This window comes from Hippopotamus amphibius, chromosome 6, assembly GCF_030028045.1.
Source record: "Hippopotamus amphibius kiboko isolate mHipAmp2 chromosome 6, mHipAmp2.hap2, whole genome shotgun sequence".
NCBI lineage: Eukaryota > Metazoa > Chordata > Mammalia > Artiodactyla > Hippopotamidae > Hippopotamus > Hippopotamus amphibius.
The window spans coordinates 72390548-72418140 of NC_080191.1; the positions used below are offsets into that span (position 1 = coordinate 72390548).

The 27593-nt window shown below is 39.6% G+C and overlaps 1 protein-coding gene across 1 annotated transcript; it reads right to left on the reverse strand.

Moving 5' to 3' along the window:
- Positions 1–233: 233 nt before the first annotated feature.
- TBX18 (T-box transcription factor 18) lies at positions 234–27593 on the reverse strand. The gene is made up of 8 exons (XM_057739316.1): positions 27287–27593; positions 25852–26056; positions 23575–23676; positions 20366–20537; positions 13410–13577; positions 10380–10444; positions 3526–3620; positions 234–1666 (listed from the first exon to the last, which is right to left on the reverse strand). Exons 1-8 carry the CDS (start codon positions 27591–27593, stop codon positions 942–944), a joined length of 1839 nt encoding a protein of 612 aa, XP_057595299.1. The 3' UTR covers positions 234–941.

Consider the following 27593-nt stretch of genomic DNA (forward strand, 5'->3'; position numbering starts at 1 on the left):
AAGGGATAGCTAACAATATTATTCTCCTTGATTTAAAAAGTTAGACATTTCTCATTGGAATCAAGAATTTAAGGTGGATTTATTTTCCTTTTGCCATTCCAGTCATATCATATATTCCTTCCCTGGTGAAAACTGTAATTTAAAAATGTCTGTAGGACATTCTGTACCAGTCTATTTGATACTCAGTAAAATGAGCAAAATCCAAAATACTGGAAATTTATTCTCTGCAGATGAATAAATACCTCTTACATGTCCAATGGAAAGTGAAAAAATCATAAGCCTCTCCATTTTCCTTCAGAAAGTAATTATTACAGATATGAATTTTTACAGGACCAAAGTCACCTAATATCTGTGATAAATAAGAGCCAGCAGGAACACAAAAGCCAATCCTTCATGATTACAGATACCTCAGTCCTATTACTAAGACTTCTGCTGACTTTAGGTTCTCACGTTGTGCCCAAGAATAACAGAAATCACAAGACTCTGAGTGCTGGTTACTGCTGGTTATCAAGGCTCAGGCAGGAAACTGTGTAGAGCATTTTTCTGATAAATTAAGTTAAACATCTTAGTCTGGTTATTGTCATTGCCAAGGTTTAAGTTTGCTGTTTGGTTTTTTAAAAAGTATAAAAACCTTTGGTTAAACACACTACATTTATGCCAATACTCTTTGTAACTGGGGGAAAAATAGAGGGAGGTTCTGGTTTGGTAGGCTGCAAAACTCCACGTGCCATATACAGTACACATATATACCATAGATAACTACAATCCCGCCATGAGAAAGTCAAAAAAAACTCAGTGAGCCTTCTTTTTCTATTATATGTACATTTTACAAGCTACCGATAAGTTTCTTTTCATATTGCTTTCCAAAAAGAAAAGACAAAGAAAACGAAGAAAGAAAATACATTAGCCAGACTCCAATGTAGTTTAACTTAAAGGCTTCATCAGACCATATGTGCAGACACTTGAGATGATGAGAGAGTTAAGCTTCCTAGGGTCCTAGAGTCAAAGAAACTCTGCTGACCCCCACTGCTAAGCAGGTGCACTCCTTCCACGGGGGGCAACATCTGCCGATCCGTCATGGTCCCACTCGGTGAGGACCCCAAGAAACTTCCTTGGGAAGAAACAATTTTCTCAGGACTGGCAGCCAGTTTGGGGGATGTGGAGAAGTTATATCCATATAAGGCACAGGGGCTGTGTAACCGGAACGTGTTATAGGAACCCTGGTGGGTCTGGTTAGCAGCAAAGGCGTTGCTGGGGGGTGAAGGCATGATGTACTGGAGCTGGGGGGACATCCCCGAAATCTGCATGGACAAGCTGGTCTGTGGGCAGCTGAAGGTGTCCCCATCCGTGCCGCCCATGGACATATTCACCGAGGCGCTGCCGCTCACGCCCACGTAGGAGGGAGTCCTGGGCGGGGCGAAGGTCTCGCCAGTCTGGTTGGTGAGCCTGTTGTAGGTCTCGGCCAAAGACGTGCTGTATCGGTTGAGGGTGAGGCTGGAGCGGGCGCACGCGGAGTAGTCAGCCGGGGCCAGACTACACAGCTGGCTAGTGTTGGGTCCCAGGTGGAAGGCAGGAGACGAGCAAGGGGAGCCGGACAGAAGATGAGGGTGAGCGGCTGCAACGCCATTCCCAGAACCTTGGAGTAAGGTGGAGGAACCTGTATTTCCTACAAAAGAAGTTGAAATGTAAAGAGCATCTTTTCCTTTCAATTTTGTACAAGTGAGCTAGACGGACTTGTTACAAGGGGCGGGTACAAAGACGAAAAGGAGATGGTCTCCGCTCTCAGGAATTGTAATTTAATTGAATTCAGACTGAATTATTTTAAACACACATCCTCTCAATACTATCAAGGAAATTATCTCCCCAAGGAATGATTTTTTTTCCCCCAGAAGATATTAGGACACTATCACATAGAATTTTCACACTTTCTCCCTCAATTAGCTTTCTCTTTCTCATTTTTATAATAAACACTACAAATATTGACTTTCCTGGCACCTTTAGAAAATATAAATTTCATCTTACTCTGTATCTTGTTCCAAAAGTGTAACCATCACCTCACTCTGCCCACCCTTTACTCTTTCTTTCAGCAGAGGTTGCTCTGGAGCAATATATTTTCTTGCAAGAAAAAAAGAATTCAAAGAAAAGAGCCAAGCGGGTCAAAGACATCTCCTGCCTCAAATAAACCTGCCACTTCCCACTGAAAGCTTGTGTGTGTCAATGACTGTACCACTCAAGGCTACCGCAATAAGGCAATGGTCTAGAACTTTATTTATTTTTTTACTGGAGTGTAGTTGCTCTACAATGTTGTGTTAGTTTCTGCTATACAATGAAGTGAATCAGCTACATGTATATATATATATATATATCTCACTTCCAAACTGAAAATGGTTTGGTGAATCACATGCAAACACAAGAGCAGAGGCCCAGCAAATAAACAGTCCTGTGAAACAGAGAGGGTGGTTAGCCCTGTGTCCAATCAATAACGGTGGTGGCGGCTGTCTCCCTCCTCTGGATTTGCTGGCAGATTGATCTTTGCAACTTGACGGAACTTAAGGAGAGAAGAGAATTCCAATGGGCTGGACAGGCTGTAAAACCTTCATTGCTCTAGCGACAGTGTTTTATATAGCTTCTCAAAATAATCTAAAAGCCCAATCTGCCCAATGATAATTATCTCAAACCCAGCATGCTAAATTCTCAGCAGGGTGCTGGGCAGGATCAGGCATAAAAAGCCTGGGTGCAGAAGTGGGCTGCGAGTCCTCCCTCCCGTGTAAAGGAGGACGCATCATCCCTTTCCGTGCAGCTCCCTCCGAGGAAAAAACACCAGCCCTGGGCTCGTGGGAAATACTCAGAGGTGAGCTCAGGGAAGGTTGCCTCAGTGTGCCTGACCTTCTCATCATAAATCCGACAGGAGAACCCTGGCTAGAGGCAGTTCTGCTGAAGGAAGAGGAACCTGGCCAGAAAGGGTGAACTGAGACCAACATCCACAATTACTTGTGAAGTACACCTGGTACTAGGGCCAACTAGTCTACCTCTAATTTTAAGACGAGATTTAAGGGTGAAGTACATAAAGAGCCTAAAACATCCAAAACTTCTTATGACCACAACAGCCATTTTCCTGGCCCAACCCCATATCAGACAGAAAAGAGAGGGATCCTATAATAGGAGGATGTTGGTAATGAGGTCACCATTATAGAGGACAAGCAATGACTTGTGCATTTTTCAGTGCCTGAGCATCTAGGCAGGAACTGGCTGTATATATGACCCCAGAGACTTTGTTTTTTTTTCCTTTGTTTTTCTGTTCTTAAGATTTTTTTTTTTTTTTTTTTGATGTGGACCATTCCCAAGGTCTTTATTGAATTTGTTACAATATTGCTTCTGTTTTATGTTTTGGTTTCTTGGCCGGGAGGCATGTGGGATTTTAGCTCCCAGACCAGGGATGGAACCCATACCCCCTGCATTGGAAGGTGAAGTCTTAACCACTGGACCGCCAAGGAAGTCCCTGACCCAGAAGACTTTGTGATTTACCTTGTTTGGGAATTCCAGGGATATCTTCAAAGGTGAGGGTCCGTAGTGAAGGTCTCCAGAATGCATATGACTCCACAAGGGCTTCCAAACCCATTCTATATGGAAGGATCAGGATGGGAGTGAAAACAAGAAGCCCAGTTAGGAGCAGTCGGAGTTTTCACCTGTAATAAGCAGCTCAGAAAACACCACTGGTGTTGACAGCGGCCCCCCACATTGGCAGGTGAGAAGCTTGGCACAAACAGAAAAAACCAAATGATTCAGGGATGTGCTACCGTTCTGTCACCAGGAGCACAAGAGGATGGAAACCATCCAGGATGTCCTGTTAATGTTCTCGGAAAACTTAGCCGACCTCATAGGATAAAAAACTGTCTCCCTGGGTTAGGAAGCGGAGGTGAAGAGCGTCCATCCTAGCTGCTGTGAGTCCAAGACTATGCTGTGATCTGGAGCCCACCCTCTCTCCCTGTTACGTTACTCCCCCTCTAATGAGGAAGGCTCTTCCACAAAAGCATGCTCTTGTAAAGAGGCATTTCTATCCATTATTCGGTGCCTCGGCAGCCAGCTGAAAAGAAAGAAAACTGACTTCTCTCTTAGAGGCGTGATCACCACACCCAGGGCAGCCAGGGTGGGCTCCAGGGAAGAGAGCGGTGCAGCCCTGGCTTCTCAGCCCAGCCTGCAGGGGGATCGCAGGAGGGTGATCTCACAGGGCACTGAGGTATATGGAGCTAGTATTAGCATCACACACATTATTTTAAAGCCCCTACGTACACTTAATGAATGGACACAAAGAGACAGGATAACTTCATTATGGGCTCCTTACATGATATATGTATATTTTAAAACACAGGTGACTACTCTAAATACATACATAAATGTATGTATCTCCTACCATAAGTGATTCAGAGTCTTCCCTTCCATATATCAGATAACTAAGTCCTCCAGGTTCCAGAAATGAGGCCCTTCACTCTGCTAGCACATTCTCAAGGCCTCACCACTCTTCCCTCAACCATCTCAGCCCTAAGCAATCTGTTAATCTGGGTAACATTGTGCTTTTCCTGAAACATACAGCTCCGCTGAAGGAAATGCCTGATTCCTGAATGTCAAACAATATTCAGACATCTTATGTCATTGTTGGACACAGTTTTAGTTAATACAGATAATTTGGATTTAATGCTGATATTAATGACAGGGTCCATCTGTAATAGCTTAGACTCCACGTGCTACCTCCTCTGGATTCCCTGCATCTACAAGTCATGAGCTCTGAACTAAGACTATAGAAAACCCCCTCACAGAGTCACACCCCCTATACAATATGGTGAAAGCTCTCTAAAGACCCATAGTAAGTGACCTGTGTGTGCAGATAAAACCGTCTTACCCTGCCCTGCCCTGGGCTGCACCGAGCATGAGGGACAGAGTCTGGCTTCAGATGGAATCAGTGTGCCCCAGAGAGAGGACTATTTAGTGGTAAGGACACTGGATTGGGGATCAGGAGAACTGGGCTGTGACTGCAACCCACTAACCTTGAGTAAATGTTTGAAGCTCCCTGGACTGCAGTTCCCCACAAAGTGAAGATTGGAATACAAAGCTCTGAATCTTCTCCTAGCTCGAAAGTTGTTTACCATTAAGTGACTTTTTTCCAAACTAAACATCCTATCTGTGGCTGACTACAAACCTGGTCCAAGACCACTCTACTCAGCAATATTTTATGTACGTTAAAGTATTGATTGGCGAGAAATCTGGCAGCCTGGTCAGTCCCAAAGCCAGACCTAATCTGCCAGTTGCATTTAATACTTGACTCATGAATGCTGGGTGCTGTTTAGCTGATTACTCTGTTTTTTGCTTGTATGAATACTCAATTTGTATGACTTTCTAGAAACAAACTTTTTTAAGCTAAAGAAGTTAGGACACAGTTTTGTATAAACTGCCTTGTTAAACCACATAGATGAGTTTTCGTAATTGTAGTTATGAAAGGGCCTCATTTCTAGGACCTGGAGGACTTAGTTATGTGATATCTGATATACGATTCAGGAGACCGCTTCTGCACAACAAAGGAAACTATAAGAAAGATGAAAAGACAACCCTCAGAATGGGAGAAAATATTTGCAAACGAATGAACAGACAAAAGATTAACCTCCAAAATATATAAACAGTTCATCCCGCTCAATATCAAAAAAAACAAACAACCCAATCAAAAAATGGGCAGAAGACCTAAATAGGCATTCCTCCAAAGAAGACATACGGATGGCCAAGAGGCACATGAAAAGCTGCTCAACATCACTAATTATTAGAGAAATGCAAATCAAAACGAGAATGAGGTATCACCTCACACTGGTCAGAATGGGCATCATCAGAAAATCTACAAACAGTAAATGCTGGAGAGGGTGTGGAGAAAAGGGAACCTTCTTGCACTGTTGGTGGGAATGTAAATTGATACAGCCACTATGGAGAACAGTATGGAGGTTCCTTGAAAAACTAAAAATAGAGTTACCATATGACCCAGCAATCCCATTATTGGGCATATACCCAGAGAACACCATAATTCAAAAAGGCACATGCACCCCAATGTTTACTGCAGCACTATTTACAATAGCCAGGACATGGAAGCAACCTAAATGTCCATCAACAGATGAATGGATAACGAAGATGTGGCATATATATATACAATGGAATATTACTCAGCTGTAAAAAGGAACGAAATTGGGACCTTTGTAGAGACATGGATAGACCTAGAGACTGTCATACAGAGTGAAGTGAGTCAGAAAGAGAAAAACAAATATCATATATTAACACATATATGTGGAATTCAGAAAAATGGTACAAATCAACTGGTTTGCAAGGCAGAAATAGAGACACAGATGTAAAGAACAAACATATGGACACCAAGTGGGGAAAGTGGCGGGGGGTTGGGGGTGGCATGATTGGGAGATTGGGATTGCCATATATACATTACTAATAAGAAAAAAAATACCAAATTGTACACTTTAAATATATGCAGTTTATTGTACGTCAATTGTATCTCAATAAAAGTTCTTAAAAAATAAAATAAAACAAAATAAAATGAAATGAAATGAAATAAAGTATTCAGGGTACAAAAGCAGTCCTGGAGTGATCTCTATGGGAATTTAGTAAGAGGTAATTAATGAGCATCTGTGGGACTTGGAAGTTTATTAACTGTAGAGATGAGCATCAGTGCATGATTTGCTTTCACCAGTGTAAACTTTATTATGTTTCAAATACAAACCCACAGACCAAATTCTGAGGGAGAAATTACTGATCTTCACAAACATCTAACCCTAAGCATTAAAGAGATGCTCTGAAGGTGACATTTCTACAAGTAATCTGATTGGGACTTATTGATATTTTTCTTGAGGCTGCTGTTTCACACTGCAAGTTCCAGAAAGGATTTCAGATATTTTGCAGGAAACAGTTATAAAATATTTATTAGCTGAATCTGGACTATTTTTTAAAAAAAGCCTTCATTTTCTTCAGTAATGGAGACTTTTCCCATCTAGTTAAAGGAAAGATAAAAGGCACCTCCTGCAGGAGTGTAGCCAAGGCGATAATTTATACAAGATGCCTTTGAACAATTTCCACATTTTATCACCCCCCCTAATTTATGCTATCAAATGGCCGAGTTTATTTAGTAAAATGGTTATGTTTTTTCCTGAAGTATTTAAAGAGAAGAAATTTTTGTACCTTCCTGAGTAAAACATTTTATAGGGTCAACCCTAAGGCCTAACCGAAGAATGAAACTATTCTCAGCACATAAATTCTCCTTCACGTAACAAATGTCCTGCAGGAGAGCTTTTAACGGCTGAAGCTACTGATTCCTATAAAATAGGCCACAGAACCATAAATAGCCAGGAAGGTATAATTTTTAATTAAAGCAAATTGTTTTATAAAGTTTAAAAAATCACAAGTCCAAGTTTATTTCTTGTCCTGCATAATTTGTTTATTTCATGTCAAGGAAAAATAAAAATAGAATGTGTATTAAAAAGCAATACCAACAGTGCAAGAAAACCAGGGATATGAAAGAAATATTTTGAACTTTTCCTCATGGGCTTTCTTTTCTATTAATACATGAAAAAAGATCACCCCTCCCCCAAGTCCTCAGTGCCAATGCACCCTCCTGGTCTTCCTGATAACCTGGGCTTTTTTATTTTTAAAGGAAAATAATACATAAGTTAGAAACGTTTAAAGCTGACCAAATTCACTCTTTTATTTATAACTGTCTTTTGCATTTCAGAGGAAAATGTTAAAACCAGATTTTTTTAAAACTGGAAATACTAAGTCATAGATATTTAGCATTCCAAAATGAGCACTGAAAAGCTTTTCTATGATAAGCAGGAGAAGTCATTTAAATGAGAAAAAAAAAAGGAAACTATTCATTTCACTAACTAGGAAGCTATGTATAAGCTCAACATGTTTTCTGCTCTACTAAGATATTGTTTAAACATTTGAAGTAAAATAAAAATTTGAAATTTTAACAACCTTTAAAAAGTGTTAAAACATAATTCATTATTTTTTGCATGTCCATGAAAAACTTTAAAAGCTTTAGAGTCAGGCAATAAACAGTAGCAAGCACCATGGATGCCATGCCTATATACTCCTGAAACAGCCACAGGGAAGAAAAAATGTCTACAGAACCTAGCATTTTGACCTCATGGTACCAAACAAGAGACTTAGTGGTTTATTTTCACCAATGCCTCTGATTTTTTTTCACTGATTAAATTTAAAAAGACAAATGCCTTTTCATTCTGCTGACTTATCTAGAATTCTTCCTGAAAACTTGTAATAGTATCATCATCTCACTCCTTCTTTTAGACTTATCCACTATGACTACTACCCAGAATACACCTTTAAAAATATGTTTAAAGTTATTGCTTCAAAAATGAACTGACAGTAATGTGTAACATATTACATATAATTAAGTCTGCTGTATGTTATATAGGAACATTATTAAGAGAATAAATCCTAAGAGTTCTCATCACAAGCAAAAAAATTGTTTTTCTATTTCTTTAATTTTTTATCTATATGAGATGATGGATGTTTGCTAAACTTACTGTGATAGTCATTTCGTGATATATGTGAGTCAAATCATTATATGGTACACCTTACACTTATGCAGTGCTGTATGTCAATTACATCTCAATAACAGTGGAAGAAGAAAAAAAAGGCCACGTACAGGCCATGTAACCCCACAATGTCAACAGCTGCGAGGTCTTTGCTAGATCCATCTAACAGGAGAGCTTGGACTCAGTTACTGACTGTATAGTCTCAAGCCTAAGTGCTGCCCTCCTGGAGTTTCAGTGAGCTTTAATAAATTTATAATCTGCTTTAAAAAAAATGAAAGAAATGCAAGGCTCTTAAATAGATAAATACTCTTCTGCTACAACCAAAACCACAAAGAGATTCCATCAGAGTATTTGTCAAGGTAGAAAAAAGGAGTCATCCCAGGAGCTTCCTTCAGTCACCTTACCAGTTACCACCTCAGTTACTGTATTATTCAACTTTCAGAAACTCCTCTGAGAAGCAAAGTTAACCAGGAGCTAATGCAGCAGAACAAAAGCCAAGCAAAGTTTTCTCCACTTGGAAAGAGACACCTAAAACAATAGAATAATCTGAATACAGCAGACACCGTGTAGAGGAATACCTGTAGATCCTCCTACAGAGTGAAGAATTTCAGAGGGAAGCCCTGTTATTAGTCAGTCTTTTTGATCTGCCTGTGCTAAGTTAAAGGCTACTCTACACTCATACATCTTAATCCTCACGTTGCACGGTGTTTAAACGAACCATTGCATTATGAAGATGAAATCAAGTCTTTCTGCAAAAACTTGAGTTTATTCTGAGAAAAGGTCTCTGTCTACACCTACCTTGCCCGGCTAATCAGCTGACAGAACTAAAAGTCTGCACTACCACCTGATTGTTTTCTCTCTAAAATTTTAAGTGAAATTGTTCCTAAAATAAGATAATTGGGGAGTTTAACCTCATGTAGACACAGCCTATCAATACCAAGTTTTCAAGAAGTATTAGAATAATTTCTGGAATAAAGTGATAAAAATGTCTCAAATACTTTTTAAAAACAAAATGCTTTTAAAAACATTTAAGTCAAAGTCTTACCCTGAAAGGACATCTGGAGAACGTTAGTCTATTATTACTATCAACAGTTACTTTAGAAAATGTTGCACCAAACTGTATTGGAATAGAATCATATCAATAAATTCAGAACCTCTTGGCACACAGACTAGGGTGACCTGCTTTTTGATAAAAAGTAATAGAGTGGAATTCATTATTGTAGCTCTCCCACTTAGTACAAACACCATAAAACATGACACAGAAAAAATAAACAAGTGTGTGGCTGTCAGTAGAGCCAAGACAAATTTGGAAACTAAAGAACATCAGCTGTCCTGGCAGTGGGGGATAGTTTCATATTCTAGTTTGAAATCTGAGTGAACAAGAGTCTGTGTCCTATTTCAGAGACAGATCAATACACAGTTGTGACATCACTAAGCAAATTCTAAACCAAGGGCAGAGTATTTTGATTTGGGATATTAAAGCCCCTGGAGAAGCTGGTTTCCACAAGGCCCTTCAGAGGCAGCATGCACTGTATACCCTGAGAACTTCTGTGTTCACCCCAGCATCTCACATCAACATTCACATTAGAAATGGACAAGCCACAATGCCACGTGCAAAATAAGTTACATCCAAGGCTCAATGATATTAGTAAATTTAAATCCTCATCAGAAATTATTTCAAAACCATGTCAGCAAATTTAACTGTTTACTTTGTAATGGAAAATTCACAATAAAAAATCAGGCATATTTATCACAGCCAGAATGTTCTTCACTGAGACTCACCTGTTACGCCCAGAGTCTCGGAAGCCTTTGGCAAAGGGATTCCTATCTATCTTCAGGCGAGTAATCTGCAGAGTAGAAAAAAAACATATCAGATCTTATTATAAATGCCAAGGAAGGTTATTAAAAATGGAAATGATGGAAGAACTATAAGTAACTCCAGAACTATCAGAGGATTCTACTATGTTCTTTTCCCCTACTTTTCAGGTATTTCATTATCTTAGTAGCAAAGCTACAAGAAAATTTCAGAAATCATCTAGACATTCATTTGCTATGAAAAGGACATTCCCCTACCTCTATTCAAGCTCTGTAATAGATAAAGTTTGTTTCGCTTTTAACATCCCTAGAGAAGGAGATTCTGAATCATTTGCCCTTTGCTTGACAATCTCTCTAAACTAAAGTTCTTCCCTTTAACTCTGTGACATGTGTCTGTTTCTCTTGCAGTAGTGGTGACGGGGAACAGATAATATCCAACTTCTATTTAATACCCATTTATACGCTTGAATGTTAACCTTCGTCAGAAATAGGCAACATACACTCCTCTAACTTTCCTGCCCCCCTGTTTTTCTTTGTCTTTCCTCGAATCATCTTTACAGCTCTCATCTCCTCTTCTGTCTGTGGAGTCATGACCTGGTCAGAGCAATACAATGAATGTCTAACCAGAGGCAACCACGACTTGAAGGTTCCAATGGGATTCAATTTTACACATGTGGGAGAGATACATAATGGCTTCATCTTAACTACAGTTGTAATTTGTTGACTCATAACCAGATTTTTGCCCAGGAAGACCCCAAGATTCGAAAGAAAAATTTTTACAAGTGGTCTAATCATCTCCATTAAAACCAATTTTTTTGATTTTCAAGATGATACCATCTTGAAATTGACACGGATAAACAACATCCCATTTGTTTCTTACCAGATCTCCACTTTGCCCAGAGAAGTTTACAGCCTATTTTCTAAGAAGCACATCATGCTTTGTTTTCTGTGTTCCTTAGCTTAGTGGAATCTACAAAGTCAATGAACATACTTTTGATGGTGCCATTTTGGCCAAGGACAAATGAACACTGCTGGATGACACTAAGGTAAAGAAAGGCATCTTTGGAAAGTCATCTGCCATCCCCCTATATTGTGCGTATATGGTCTCAGCCATCTGCCAATCAGCCATGCTACCCCTGAGGTAGGTGTACTCCAGATGCTACTGTCTTAGTTTTTGGATAAAACTACATTATAAATGAGATAATATAAGGGTCTGCTAAGTAATTCACCATGTATACCATTTAAATAATTTAAATGTTCATTTAAAATAGTATTTTAAAAAAGAGTACAGATTTATATAATGGTACCTTGTCTAAATATAGATTTGTCACAATTACTATTATCAATGATTTTTATTACTGACATCACATCTGTTGAGTGCATACCATGTATGCTGTAATATGAGTTTTGTACATATCATTTCATTGAATTCTCATAGCAACTTAGATGTAGTTATTATCCCAATTTTACGTTTTCTTTTATCCTGGCTTAAGTTTCCTGTGATCATAAGGTTACTTGGCCATAGAACTGGGCTGGGACCCCAGGCTTTAGAGCCCATGTTGGTAACCAGCAAACATGGGCTGCTTATCAATTTTCCAAAAGTTCTTAAAAATAACAGCTGGGAAGTTTAAAAAAAATGAACATGATTTTCCAGTATCAATTTCCTTTCTTCTAATTTTTCCATCCTCAATTGATTTCTCAACATTTGTGAAGTGATGTTATTCACCAAGATGCACAAAAAGTCCACTGCAGCTCATTTACTGTATCACAGAGGCTGGTAGAATATACACATTTAACACAGTTAACTGGGTGTGTTGGAGTGAGACTGACAGAGAAAAAAGATGAACTGGGTACCAAATGCCTCTGCTTTTTTCTCCCCACGCATTATATTTTTCCTTAAAAAAAAAACCTTATTTTCTACACCTGACATATTTTAAGAATATCTTCCTAATTATCTCCAGCCCTTTTAAAGGTTAATTTCATGTTCCCTCCTAAAAGCCTGTATACAAGTGTGACAATGTGAGTGTGAGAGGACAGGACAGCCTGGGCTGTGGGACTGGTGTCACCACATGGATGAGAGTAGATAAGCCTCTCTGCCCTAAAGGAGGACGCACAGGACAGGGTCCAAATCTCCTAAGAAGCTTTAAAACAACAGAAAGCACAACAGAGAGCTTATAAAGCCTAAAATTGTTAACTGAGATGTATATAAACCTAAAGAGAAGTGGAAACCTAAAATAATTCTGCTGACTGCTGAAATTTTTAAAAAATCTACCACAGACCACATCAGCCTCAATGCCATCGCTGTTTCTTATGAAAACTGGCCTGAATTGCATGGATAAAATAATTGCCTCAATTCAATTCTCCACTTGCTTGACACAGCCTTAAAGAAGTACATGTACTTAACTCATTTAGAAAAGAAGTATTTCACATCTGAAGTTAGTTCTAATTTTATGAAAGGATTACTCCACAATCGCTCATCTCTCAGGCTAGACGCATATGCCCCAACCTCTATCACAATTAAAGCATATCTTGAAAGAAATATCCCTTTTGTATATATACCAAAATGACTATATAGGATAATGCTTCTGAAATACTTCCCATAATACAGGGATGGTAGCTTTAAAATAAAGTGCACTGTCAAATCCCATGCCCTGTGATACAACTCACTTTCATATTCTACATGTGTATTTCCTAGTCAATACACATGCTTTCTAATTTTAATTATGACATCAGGATTCAATGTCTCAAAATGGAAAGTAAACCTCCACTGCCAGTCATGAGACACACTCTGGTCTAAAGAAATCCTCACTAAAGTAGCTTTACGTGGGGAATCGTGGATAAATCACTGTTATTACAATACCTATATATTCTGGGTGTCACACATGGCAAATGCTTTATGACAATTCATAACATTTAGATACAGTGGAAAGGAGAGCTAGCTTTCAATCTGCATGTGAAATTAAAAGTCTAGAAAGATCCCAATTCTGAGAACAGTACCTGCTGGTTCTGATAGGCGGTGACAGTGGTAAAAACAGTTTCTGGAAAGGAGAATGCCTTCACTCCCTCCCCAGATGGAACAGCCTTGATGGGAGAGAGATCGTCCCCACAATCTTTACGGATGACATGGACTCGTGGTTGGTATTTGTGCATAGAATGAAGAATAATCTATGTCAGGGAAAGAAAAGCCAAATTTGTCAGCAACTTCTGCCCAATCTCAACACCTTGACTAAATATTTAATATGCATAACAAATCCCAGTTGGAAATAAAAATATCCAAGGCTGTGAAGTGCCAATTTAATAAAGTATATCAACATTGGAGTGAGACAGCTAGGAAGCTGTTTGTAAAGTGTGCATAAAAATACAAAAGCAAAAAAGGAAATCATTATTTTGGTGGAACCCTGTGTACAACCATATGAATGTAACATCAAACTTTTTGTTTCTGAAAACACAAGAATAAATTCATAAGCATTTTATTTATAATGAGCCTAATGGAACACAGAGTCCAAACCCATAAAACTAAAAATGAGATTGAAATGATTATCTGAATTCCACCACACCCATCCCCTAAAAACAAGTGTTTGCACACCAAGGTTTTCTTCAGAGAACATTTTTCCCCTATTGGTGACTATAACATGTCTATTCAAGGGCAAAGGGATTTTAAGGATACCCCAGGGTCTGCCTTATGTGTGGCTCACAAAGTCTCTGATTTGCCTGGAGAGCCCAGCGTCCGTGCTTCCATCACAAGAAGGCTTCCAAAACCTAGACACCTGGGGAAGAAAAAGCTCTCAGATTCAGTTAGGGGAATCTGATGATATGGTTCAACTGTCTTCCGCCCAGTGATTCCACTTCTGAGAATTTATCCTAAGGAAATATTCCAAATCCAGAAAAGTGTTTCATGTACAAAAATGTGCAACGCACCATTTATAACAGTGGAAAAACTATAAACCATGAGTAGATTGGTTAGGTAAATGAGAGTCCACACAATGGGATACAGCATTATACAGCCATTACTAATGCTTTTAGGACATTTTTAACCACATAATGAAACACTTCGTTTTAAATCTTAAATTAGAATAAAGGATTCAAGTTATTATTAAACTTACCATAACTACATAAAAATAGACAGTAAAAAGGATGCAGTAAAAAGGACACAAAGATATGAACAGTGGTCATCTCTAGATGATGGAACTGTGGGTGAATGTTTTCTTCTTCTTTATATGTTTTATACTTTCAAGGTTGAGGAGGTAGAATATTTGCTGCCGGGAATTCAAATCAGGTATTCACTAATGAGTTTGGCCAACGAATTTATAACTTTCCTGAGCTATACAATTTGGATTCAGGTTTTAGGGTGTTAGGAGTTTGGAGAAACACTTAAACAAAAGTCTGGGGAAAACACAGTGGTTGGTTGACCTGCCTCATGTTTTTCAGGATGTGCACCGTTTTAATAAGTCAAATTCAGAATCACTGGTCAGCCCAAACACAAACAGCCTTTCTACCTGTAGAGTGTGTTTGTTGCCCCCAAAGGAATTTTTTTACTCTCTGTTACTAACCAACAGTTTTGGGGGTTTGCTAACCCTAACATTTTCTTTCTATCAGTGGAGGAAATGCCTGGAGAGCAGATCTAATACTGTTACCCACCAGACATGCTTGATGGAGGGACAGCATGAGTCTGAGGAAAGGACAAGAAGGGACAGTAGCCCTCATCATCATCTGAGGACACACAATACGAATCAGCAACCTCTGGACAAGTCTTTTTCCAGGTCTAAAAGAGGACAGAATTTCAAATAACTCACTCATGGCTCACAAAATCAGTTTAAAGGGTTGCAATTGGAAATTTTTTAAATAAGTAAAATTAGAAGATAAAGTAGAAAAATAGAGTGGCTGCTTATAGTAAGGATAAGTACTGTGTTGCAAAACACTGTTTTCTCTGTGTGTGTGTGTGTGTGTGTGTGTGTGTGTGTGTGTACACTAAGTCTAACACAAGATGTATGCCTGGCTGTGAGTCGGGTAAAAAGTCTGAAAAAGCAAGATTTAATTCTAATGATTAGCAAATTCCAGAGCAGAAGAAAAATTGGAAAAAGCGACTTTACATGAAACAAACAAACATAAAACGCACAGCCAATTTCAGAAGATGAGAGTGCACTGACTTGGAGTGAAGGAAACAAAAATTCGTTTGGGTTTCTGTTTACTAGTCAATGAAAAGTGAGTTCTTGTTTTACGAAGTCTTTGCTCTCTCCAGCAGATTTCTCCATGTAGCTACATACATTTTAATTTTATTCATTTGTTTATATCCTTACAGAATCTCCAAAATGACTTAAGGTGGGGTATTCTGGGGTAGGTTACAGAAATAGCTGAGGCATGCCTATGTTTGCACATTAAAGGGTAACTACCAATAGTAACCTGAAAATTATTCAAGCAAAATAATATACTTTCAATATTATCTATAGGAATGTAGTATATCCCTGGAAATTTTCAGAGAATGCTAAACAAGCCTCAGTTATTCTTTACAAAATAGCATTATTTGCTTTTTAAAGAACTATCAAAGTTATAATAAGTGGTCAAGAATGTTTTGCTTATTTAATAAAACAAGTAGAACCAGGAAAACCACTGGCCTTATAAACAAGGAGACCACAATGATAACGCCCATTACCCAAACTCAAATAATTATATCTGATCTGCATGTTCTCTGCTCTCTGTTCTGTTTAGATGGAGGATTTTTTTTTTCCTTTGGGGCATTACCTAGTAGCACAAACAGTCACATGGACCTCTGTCCATAAACACAGGGCGCTTTCCCATGTGCAGGTTAATACAGTTTTTTCCCACATTAAAGATACTAGGTCTGAATCAAAAGCAGCACAATATTACTTATTTCTGATCTGATGGGCCTAAAGTGCCGGTAGTGTGACAGACATACCGCCTGTGCCTTACAAAACAGTTCGGTAGGGAAACACTATTGGCTGACTCCGGAAATTTTAGATGACCTAAATGCCAGTGTTGGAACAAGTCAAGCAAAGGACCAAGAGGGAGCAGATAACAAAAACATGATTCCCTGCATTTCTGGTGATACCAGATGCTGATTGCTTTACATGGTAGGGGTCCAGGTAGTTACACAGGGTTGCAAACTCCATAGCAAAGTGGCCTGGGTTTTGTTTCAGGTGTGACACTGTAGATGAAGCACTCCTTACACACATGGGCTTCCAAATGCATCAGCTCATTTGATTCACTCAAAATTCTCTGGTTCCAATATAACACATGAGAGAACCAGGGCCCAGAGAGTCAAAGTGATGTGCTCACGAACATCAGACCTCTAGGCCATGGCAAGTTCCTTCCGTCAGGGAAATCTCGGCAATCTCCCCTGTGATCTCTTGCTTCCCCACCTGATTCTCAAGCAGAAATGGGAAGAGGGTGAGGACAGACTCAGAGCTAGGGTGACTCTGTATCACTGAATCCGTAGCTGCTGGAAGAACAGACCCTCCGACAGGTTCCCTGGCTGTGGCTGCCTGACCTTGCTTCCTTCCAAAGCACTGTGGGTGCAAGTCCTGCCCAGGTTTAAGGGGCACCATTACCTGTTACATGTCTTCTAAATCTGCAGGGAAATGTTCACATAAATGTTTCCCTCCAGACAGCAAATTCCAAGTGAAACATGCACATGATGAGGAGGAAATACCCAACCCAATCATGCTGACCATCTGCACACAGGTAGCCCAAGGACCAGGCTTGGTTTGTATACAATCCAAGACAAAGCTGACTATGGGTCCCCCAAAGGGCAAGTAGGGATTATAAAGTCTTTACAACGTTCGAGATTAGCTGTGATGTGGTGGGACATTTCTACACCTCTCGATTCTCACCAGTATTCCTCTCTAAACAATTCTTGGTATTTGGAAAAGTGAAAAATTAGTTTGGGGAAGATCACAATGGCACACGATCTCATGTTTCATGCAGCCCTAGGTCCACTCACAGCCCTGTGACAATTTGAATCCTCCAATCTCTCTGTGTTTTATAAAAGTCCCAGGCCTACATGGAGTTCTCAAGTCACTATGTTGAACACTTGTACATCTTTAGCAGAGTAAAACTGGGAACCGAGAGGACAGAAAATAGGAAAGTACTTTAGAAAGCAAATTGGAACATCACTTCCCTCGCATTTGAGTCTACAGCTTGATTAGTTAGAGATTAGTGTCACTTCCTTTAGAATTGGGGGGCAGGGAGGCTCAACTGTATGAGGGCAGAGGGGTGAGAGTCCCTGCGAGGTCTCTGCATCAGGAAAGGGACTGCTGAATTAGTCTCTTCACAATGTACGGCTGTCTTTTCAGACCCTGAATCACATCAACAATAGAGTAAGAAATGACTTCCTAATCTCTAATCTAACCTTATTTAGGGTCATCGAACTGAGCCAAGAAACACAACAGACACCTTCTTCAAGGAGCCTTCCCCATCTCTCCTGCTGGAACAATGTGGCAGCTGCGCTGCTGTGCGCTGACAGCCCAATCACCTGTGTGCCTGTCTTCTCTCCCCATCTAGCCTACAAGATCACTGAAGGCAGAGACTATGGCTTCTAATCTCCTGTTACAGTTTACAAAGTCTTCAAAACTTTGTTCTTAAATAAAAAATGGAAAAGAGCATTTTCTCTCCTACCTACGCCTTTAGTATCAAGCAAGAGGTACATTTTTACTATTTGCAAAGGCAATTTCCTTGCTTCTAAAATGCACAGGTACATATTTTTCTCTCCCTATTCCCTGTGCACACTAATTTCTTTTATTAAAGTATTACATCCTGCTACAACCTTAAAAGAAAAATTTTACTGGAAAATGACACACTTCTATAGATTGTGTCTGTTTTCTGCTACGTTTTTGTTTTTCTTAATGGTGAAATGTTATCATTATTTAAGTATAAACAACTGTGACTCAAGTTGCAATCTATTCTTTTGTGTTTTAAACAAATGCTGTGTGATAATTAATGTTATGTGTCAACTTGGCTAGGCCATGGTACCTAGATATTTGGCCAAACACCAGTCTTGATGTTGTTGTGAAGGTATTTTTCAGTTGAGGTTAACATTTAAATCAGTAGAGTAAAGCAGACACCCCCCCATAACGTGAGTAGGCCTTATCCAATCAGTTGAAACACTTGAGAAAAAGACTGAGGTCCCCTGAAGAAGAGGAAATTCTGCTTCCAGGCTGCCTCCAGACTCAAGTTACAATGTCAGCTCTTCCCTGGGTCTTCAGCCTGCCCACCCACCCTACAAATTTCAGACCTACCAGCCCCCATAATTGTGTGAGCCAGTTCCCTAAAATAAATCCCTCCTCTATCTCTATCTCTATCTATCTATCTATCTATCATCTATCTATATCTATTCATTCTATTCATTCTGTTTCTCTAGAGAATGCTGTTTTAAATAGTCTAGTGAAATTATGAAGTTAAAAATAAAATAGATAAATCACTAGATCTATATCCAATATTGTAGATATGTTAGATATTAGATATAAAGCCAGTAATTTGATCTGAAAGAATTTGAATTATAGAATCACTATATTTATTTAAATTATTTAAAGGAGTTAGTGCCTTATATATGACAGTGTATAGTTTTTAGACCCAATGATCTCTTTGGAAGATATATTCTCAAACTACAGAACTCAGAAAAGCAGAGTAAATTTAAGCCTTTAAAACAAGTAACGCTTAGTGCCAGTTATTTTTAAATTTTTTATTCTAAAAAAATTAAAGACTCCTCAGTGGATGCACTGACAAAATTTCACCGTTAGCTCCCTCAATAAGACAGAAGAAACTAGTTGTTCTTTCTCTGAAATCAAGTGAAAAATAATGGTTACAACTTGACTGTGTATATAAAAAAAAAAAAAAGGGAAGCAAAGTAATGCACTAAAATACAGGACATGAAGTTGGATTCGGAAATAAAATGTACAATGTTACTTTTCTGATTCTGTTTTAAATCATAAAAGGCAACAAATACACAAAAACACTGGCAGTTTGAGAGAGACCAGTCTTAAAAATCCAGATACTGCATCTGTACCACAATGAAATTTGTACTTGAATGTTGTCATTAAGGTCAATTGCTTAAGATACTGTCTAGCAACTTACAAATCACATCCTGTCATCGCTGTATTACTAGCTTATGACAGTTTGCATTTTTGTTTTAAAAGACTGGCCCATGTCACCCCTTTGAGGAATGAACTAGCTGGTGTTTCTTTTATGTAGGATACATTTTTCAAAAGGCATTTCAATCCTGCCTCAATCAAAACCCTCTCAAATAACAGAAACCTAACAGAAAAACTGAGTGGAAATCAGCATGTATCCAGAGTTACTTATTCATTAAATTAATAAGAATAGAAATCGTGCCTAAGAACAATACTGTGTAAAAATTAATAAGGTGTTTAAAATGACTATATTACTGAAATGGCTGACTTTAGCATATATATCCTATTTCAGCAGTTTTAAGACTAAAGGGAATTAGTATTATAACATACTCTGACACTTTAGATGTCGTTACAAAACAACTGCAGGTGGAACCCGCGAGCAGCATAAGCGTGGGCCGGCGCTGAGAAGAAACAAGCCTCAGCTGGGGACAGAACTGGACGCAGGCAGGACACAAGAAATCATTATCCCTGCTCACCCAACTGCCAAGAATTCATATTCACAGTGTAATAATTAGCACCTCATGGGATTTCAAACAAATGTTTTGGCTAAAAATGGCTGGCTGAGGTTCTTCCACTCCAATACAAATGCAATACCTAGTTTTATCTATTAAATGCTTCATAGAATCCTCCAACCACAGGCATAGTGTCTGATGCACATATAACCTTGATTTTGCACAGACTGTGTACAAGCTGGTCAACCAGGAGAGGAATCTCACGATCTTAGAAAAAGTTCATTTCCTTCAGGCAGGCACAGTACAGATAATGGCTGCGCCATCCAACGCAGGCAAAATAGGGAGGCCATCTACTCACGTGGCCTTGGTCGTCCAGTTCGTTGTTGGTGAGCTTCAGCTTGTCGAAACTGATCACTTGTCTCATCCAAGTCTCCCCCGAGGCAGGCGAGTCCGGGTGAATGTACACCCGGGGTGGCACAGGGGAGTCAGCGTTGCCCGCGACCATCCACTTAGAGCTGTGGTAAACATACCTAGAAGGCAACGATAAGGCTCAGGATGTGGACTATTGCTTTCTTGGAATTCCCAATTCAGTAGACTCAGACAATACGTGCACCCTTTTCGAAGTCTAAAATTCAATGATTTGCTCCTTACATTCAAGGCGTATAAAATAAGAATTCAAGAATTTTTAAAAAACTCTCCAAAGCAGTGGTAGGCTACTAACCACTCAAAGTGGTATATTAAGAATTTCGTGAAAAACATGCACAGTATTCCCACCATAACTGCAAGTATTTTAATTCAGATGAGTCACACTTGTACATATTAGACATTCTGTCTGTATTCTGATGCTTTACATTTTTTCATCTGAATATTCAGTTGACATGACAACTATTGAGTTGTCAAGCTCCCCTTTAAGGAACTCTCAAAAATACTTGAGAATTATATCTTAAAGTGTCCCACTTTCTTTATCCCTTCCCATTTTAGGCTTATGTTCAAACTGATGAGATAAATGGTAAAAAGGCAAAGGGAACTTGTCAGAACTTTCAGGAAATGTATTTTCATAGAGAAAAAAGCTCCATCTATTATTTAGAATTATTTTTTCTAACTCTATTCACACTATAATCTGAGGATATTCAGTTTAATTTTAAAAGTTTGTATAATCATAAAATGCAGGACTTTATCTCCTATATTTCTCTTTTTTGACTGTTGTAGGAAAACCCTTAAATTTTTCATATCACTAATTAAATATAAATCAAACTTTAAAAATTATGATACATCTAATTAATATTACCTTTCTAATTAAGAGACAAAACATCCTATTCTGTTTGTTTATGTATGTCAGCTAGACTCTGTAAAAATAATACATTTAAATAACAATGTTTCAAGCAGTATATAAGACAACAGACTATCACTTATTAATGTTAATTTAAAATACACAATTCAAAAACTGGAAACTAGTATATGAATGATTGACTTAGAAAAGGGCAGAAAACTAAATTATATACTTGGATGTTTTTCTTCCACTTGTTTCCATATGGCACACAATTTAAAGCAACAATTTACAAATAGTCTCAGAGAATTCTACCAGTATAGTATGCAAATTTCTTTTTAAAATGGCATTAAACATTTTCATAATATCTCTGGTGAGGCCCATTGTTTCAACTATGGTCACACATTTCATTCTCTTTTGAGTTCAATATGTCTTGTATTTAATTCCTTTTCTTGGGAAAAAATACATTATCACAAAATTAATAATAATAATAATAAAAACAGCTTCCCTTAATTAATATAGTGCAATTTCAATAAATAAGCTCCTAAGTGCATGGGCTTTTGTGAATATTAATTTTACAGTCTAATTAATCACAATCACTTTTCATTTGACTAAATACCACTCTTCGATAGCAGAGAATACACCAAAAATATTTGTTTCTACTATTGCTGAAAAACTTGGAAAAGAAATGCAAGAAAAAGCAGCACAAAAGATATAGAGCTATTGCCAAAATAGAGTAATATGCTCTGTCAAAACCTTGAAAAAGTATGCATATTGAAGAGTTCAAAAATCCACACCCGTTAAGAGAAGAAATGCTGTATGTTACATATTCTTTGTGAAACATTCTCAATACAAATGCTGAAAATATTTTTTTTCTTGAGGTGCAATATAAGTGAAAGCAAATATATGTTTTATAATTTGATCTTTTAAAATATGGCATCTTGATACTAATACTTGACATTTTTCTTGCTTGATGTGGGAAAAATAAGGATCGGTTAAGTAAAATACACCATCCAAAATATATGGAAGAGATTTGGAGAAAGAAATAGAAGACAAAGTTAGAAAAGAATAATTTCTAAGCTCATTAGAATCACATTGTCTTCCTCAGCACAAAACCCAAATTACAATATGGACTTTAAACCAAGTGTACTTAAAGAATAAACTTCAATGCCTTCTAGCTTCTATCACATAGTAAATAATTTTAGCAAAACTCCCTAATGAATTACTTAATTAAAATGAGTGATACAACTTATACACAAAACACAAATACTGTCCTTTTTATTACCCATATTTTTAGTATTCCATATGTGCCTGTACTAATTAAATCTGTATACTTTCGACACCATAAACCTGTTTCAAAAAAGCGACTCCCTAAATCTTAAGAAGTAATAAAAACCAAATCCGATTTCATCTTGAAACTTGCTGTTTTAAATGCTCTAGCTGTTTACTTAAAAGACAGAAACAAAGAAGACCAAAATTTAAACCAGCATCTTCCGATTTTCCACTCAGAATTTCCTTTTTTAAATGTTAGCATTTTTCAACTCCTCAGGAAAATAAAAAGAATTGTCATCAAAGACTGTTAATTTGCTTACTTGCAGAAGGAAAAGCAAAGGTTGGTTTGATACGGAAGAAAGTATCTTTTCCAACTTTACTTGATATCTAGATAAATATATTCTCTCAAAATCCAAATATTACAAAAATTTAAAAAAATTATCGTGTTAACTACCAGCCAAAAAACAACAAGGTAACAAATTCATCGCCAGCTTAAAGATGTCTTAACATCGTAATGAATTGTGAGATTTTGTTTTTCTAAATTGTTAAAAATCTTCAATAATTTTCTCAAAGGAAAAAAAGTCTTGCGAACAGTTGTTATTTTGTACCCAACAAAATAAAGGGAATTTATTTAAAGGTCCAAAAAATCACGAAGAAAATGGAACAATTTGTTAACTATTACGTATATCTGCAAACTTTACTCAACATTTCCTCTCAAAATCCTAATCAAAATGTGAATTAACATAAAAGACACGTTTAGTTTACCAATACCAAACTGGCCCCTTATTAAAATTCCTCAACACTTAAAGACATTTCTGTACCTATTCAAAACAAAACAAAAATAAATTTTCACATTTACTGCAAGAGAAGGCACCCTCTAGACTACTGGAAGTGACGGGGGTTGGATTATGGCTCTGATAATTCTACAGGCTTCTGGAAATAAATATTATAGTCAGCACAGATCAAACAGGCATAGCCCGTAAAATCCCAGCGTCTTCTTATCCTGTGACCCCGTCTGATCACTGTACCTGTATCTTTTGTTGTCCACTGGCACAATATCCATGGCAATGTAATACTGCTGGTGAGGATCTAATCCTGATATCTTCACTCTCATTGCTGGAAACATGCGCCTATGTATAAGGGAGGGGAGCAAAGACGGTTTGGGTTTTGTTTTTGTTTCTAATTACGCCTGGAGGATGAATAAGCAAAGGAAACTCTTGAATCTGTATTTTTTCACATGGACAAATTTACAGCATTCACTTTGGTGATGTCATTCAAAGAATCTGAATACAGGACATATCAAAACTGAATCACTTAAATGTAATTTGTTGTACACTGTACGTGCATTCCACGTTTACTGAAATGTCAGTATAGCTAAAGCCAAAAAAAAAAAAAAACTTTGTACACTGAAGAAATAATGGCACAGGAAGCACTTTATTTTTTAAACAAAAATCACTAAGCAAATTGACTTTAATAATACAAATAATAAAGTGTTCTAAATGGTAGAAATAGAGAATTTGAATTTCTGAAAGTGATAAAATATATTATAATGTGAAATTTTAAAAGGGTTATAAAAAAGCACAAGGAGCCAATGTGCCATGCCATAACCAAACAATATGTTCTTTATTGAGACAGAACTTCCTGTCTGCTGCATGGTAAAGGTGAAGTGCAAAAGTTGCTCTAAATTTGAAAGGTATAGTAAAACTTCTTTATTGAAAGCAGAAACTAAACACAATGTATATTTACCAACTCATTCCTTCCCCCACCATACCCTGAAAATACTTTCTTTTTTAACCACACTTACTCAAAACTTTGCTAATTAACACAAATGAAAATCCACATGTCTCTTGGCTTCCCAGAGATGCATAGCAAAGGAGATGCTAAAGTAAATGCACCTATCTTTTAAAAAGGGCACAATAGCAAGGAATACAACAGCAAAGTATTGTATATATTTTTTAAAAGAGCAGTTTTCTCTTTTTTTAAAAAAATCTTTCATCTAATGATTTATGTCTAGGACCTTTCCAGTTAATCTAATTTTTGCTAATTTAACCTTATAACACAAATTTTAGTACTGTTATTTACCAAAAATGTTTCCTATAACAATAATGCCATTAAAGACCACTTTCAGAGAAAAGAAAGTCCATTATTCCTAACTAGGCATGAGAACAGTTTAATACGCTGGCTGTTTTAGTGTTATTTCAGTGCACCTGTAAGATAAAGAGTAAAGGTCTTTAACTACATCCTTTATAAGACAACTGTTGCTTTGTGTTGTTGAAGACTGAATTTGGATCATTAATAAAAGCTCTGTGAAAATGTAGAAGGTGGCATATGGATTCAATAAAATATGTTTTTGTAATTTCTAATAAGTTTGGATACTTTTATGCTATCCAGGTTTTTGCCATGTGTACTCCCTTGAAAGAGTTTTGTGTGCTTTTTAAAGTTTCTTTTAAGGAAGATGGTATTCATAGATTTCACTGCACTAAGGGAACTGAAAACTTTAAAATGCAATTATTTCTGTGCCTTCCTCAAATTAGTGTGATCTGTGTAACAAATCTATTTTACTGATGGATGTGCAAATTTCACACTTTCAAAAAACAGATATAACTTACAAATTCTTTTGGTATTCCTCAGCAAACATAGGCTAATTTGTTGGATTTCATTTAGGAAAAAATATGTAACCACGTAACTGTGAATCTCTAAAAAGAATGTTTTTTTGAAATAGGGGCAATTGTTTTTTCAGGGATTAAGCATGTATTACCAGTGATTCTAGTAATTTTCATCCTAATCTAATATCAAAATAGCATAACATCACATTTCTCATACTGCCAGCAAACCTTTTGATAAAGAACCAACTGGAAGTTTCGAATCTGAAAAAGCAAGTGATAGTTTGTTGAGGAGCAAACTGCGTTTCAAAAAAAGGGGGTGGGGGGTGGAGAGTCTGTTCCATAGTTCCAGAAACATAACTAAAGCCTCAGTAAATACCTGAATAGATATTAAGTATGATCATGAACCTATAACTTCCCTGCATGCGGAATATCAACAAGTAACCCTTACCGCCTCCGCGGCGACAGTGATTTTCTCCTTAGCATCCAAGGAGACGACGGCCGGGCTGTGCCCCTCGCCATACTGCACTCCGGGTTAGGTAGGCAAAACCAGTCTCAAAAGTGAACCACTACCCGGGGCCTTGTCCTGTCTGTAGAAACTGCTAACCACCGACCCCACCGCCCTGCAGGTCCATCTTCCTAACCCACCAAGGGATGGGGGGTGGCCAGGGCCGGGGCCATTCGCGCCAGCTTGCCCTTTACCTGCCCGCCTTGGTGATGATCATCTCCGTGCCGATCTCGTGAAAGCGCTTCCAGAGCTCAGCTCCCTGCAGATCCACCCGCGGGGCCTGCGGCGCGGGCAGCGGGGTCCCGGGCCGGGCCAGGGCGGGCGCCGGCGACGCCTTCGGGGAGCCTCCCGGGGATGCCAGCGGGGAAGTGCCCTGCAGGAAGCCGTCCTCACAGGCGCCTGGGCAGCAAAGGGCAGAGAGGGGTAACTGGTGAGGGCTCCAGATGGAAGCTTGGTGGGCAGACTAACCCGCGAGGGCAGTGGGGAGAGGAAAAAGACCGGGAGGAAAGGGGAAGCTCTCTTGCCACCGGGCCCTTATAACAAACAGGCCCATGGTGGGGGGTAAATACTCGTTCCGCCAGCCAAAGGGACGGACATTCGACGCTCAAGTAGGGCCCTCTCCGCCCCCAAGTCTCAAGTCCCGCAGAGGCGTGCGGCCCGCGTCCACCCCACCCTCCGTGCTTCCGCCCGGTCAAGGCCCCAAACTAAGTTTTGTGCCGCACCCGGAGTCTGGGATGCATGCCCAACGGAGCCTGAGATGGGTTCCCGAGTCCAGATCCCCATTGTAGGCCCCGACACACCCCGCGCCACGGAGAGCAAGGAGAGAAAACGACTGGCGCCAGGGCTCCTCTTCCCAAGCGCCTGGGCCTCCCTTCGCAATAGGCGTCCGAGGCGCCTTGCTTCGGGCCCGGCCGGAGGCATCTTCCAGAAAGCTCTTCAGACACCGCTCTCGCCAAACTCCCCGGCCGCCCTGGGCTTCTTAGCAAAGCAGCAAAGGGAAGATAAGAGCGCGAAAAACAAAGCCCACGATCGCCGTCGGCCTTGGCAGCGGGAATCAAAAGAAGGCACGGAACGGCTCAGCCACCCCTCGGGAAACCACGTTTGCAAATACGCCGCCCTCTTCCTGCTTTGCCCAAACGGTTTAGGCATTCGTTTCGGTTTCGGGGGCGGTGGGGGGGGGTGGGGGGTGGTATGCCGTTGCACCCCCATTCCCATGCTTTTAAACGTTAGGAAAGAAAAAAAGAGCATCCAGGGGCTGGAAGCCCAAGGGAGGCAGATGCGGAAAGCACAGATCCGCGCCCCGGAGCGCCGCAAACTGCAGCTGCCGAGGGCGCGGGTTGGCGAGTGGGCGGCGGCAGCCTGAGACCCCAGGCTGAGAGCGGCATTTTAACTTTCTGGAGGGTGACCCGAGTTGCGCGGCGAGAGCGACAGGGGCAGCGCGAGCTTTGCGCCCTGACACGCACGGCTAGTGCGCCTGTGGCTGAGTTGTCCCGGGCGCGCAGGGGCCCCGCGCGCGCGCGCACACACACCCACAACTCTCAGAAGTTCAGGTTCTCCTCCGCGATACTGGCCCTCGGGACCGGGAGGGGACGTGCAGGGAAGAAGTTAAGCGGGAAGGGGCCGACTCACCAGCAGCTCCGCGGGAGCCGCAGCTCCGCTCCAGGTCTGCGCAGCTCCGGGTGGGCCCGGATGCCGCCCCAGCCGGCGGCGGGAGCGCAGTGCCTTCGTCTCCCTCAGAGGAGCCCTTTTCGCCGGCGCCGCTACCGCGGCTGCAGCCTCCTTCATCTAAGGCCCCGGCTGCCTCCTCCGCGCCCAGCTTTCGCCGCTTCTTCTGAAGCTGTTGCTGCTTCTCTGCACCGATCAGTGCCTCCACGGAAAAGGCGTGCGCCTTAAGGCTTAGCATGCTGCACGGCGAGCCCCTCCGCTTCTCGGCCAT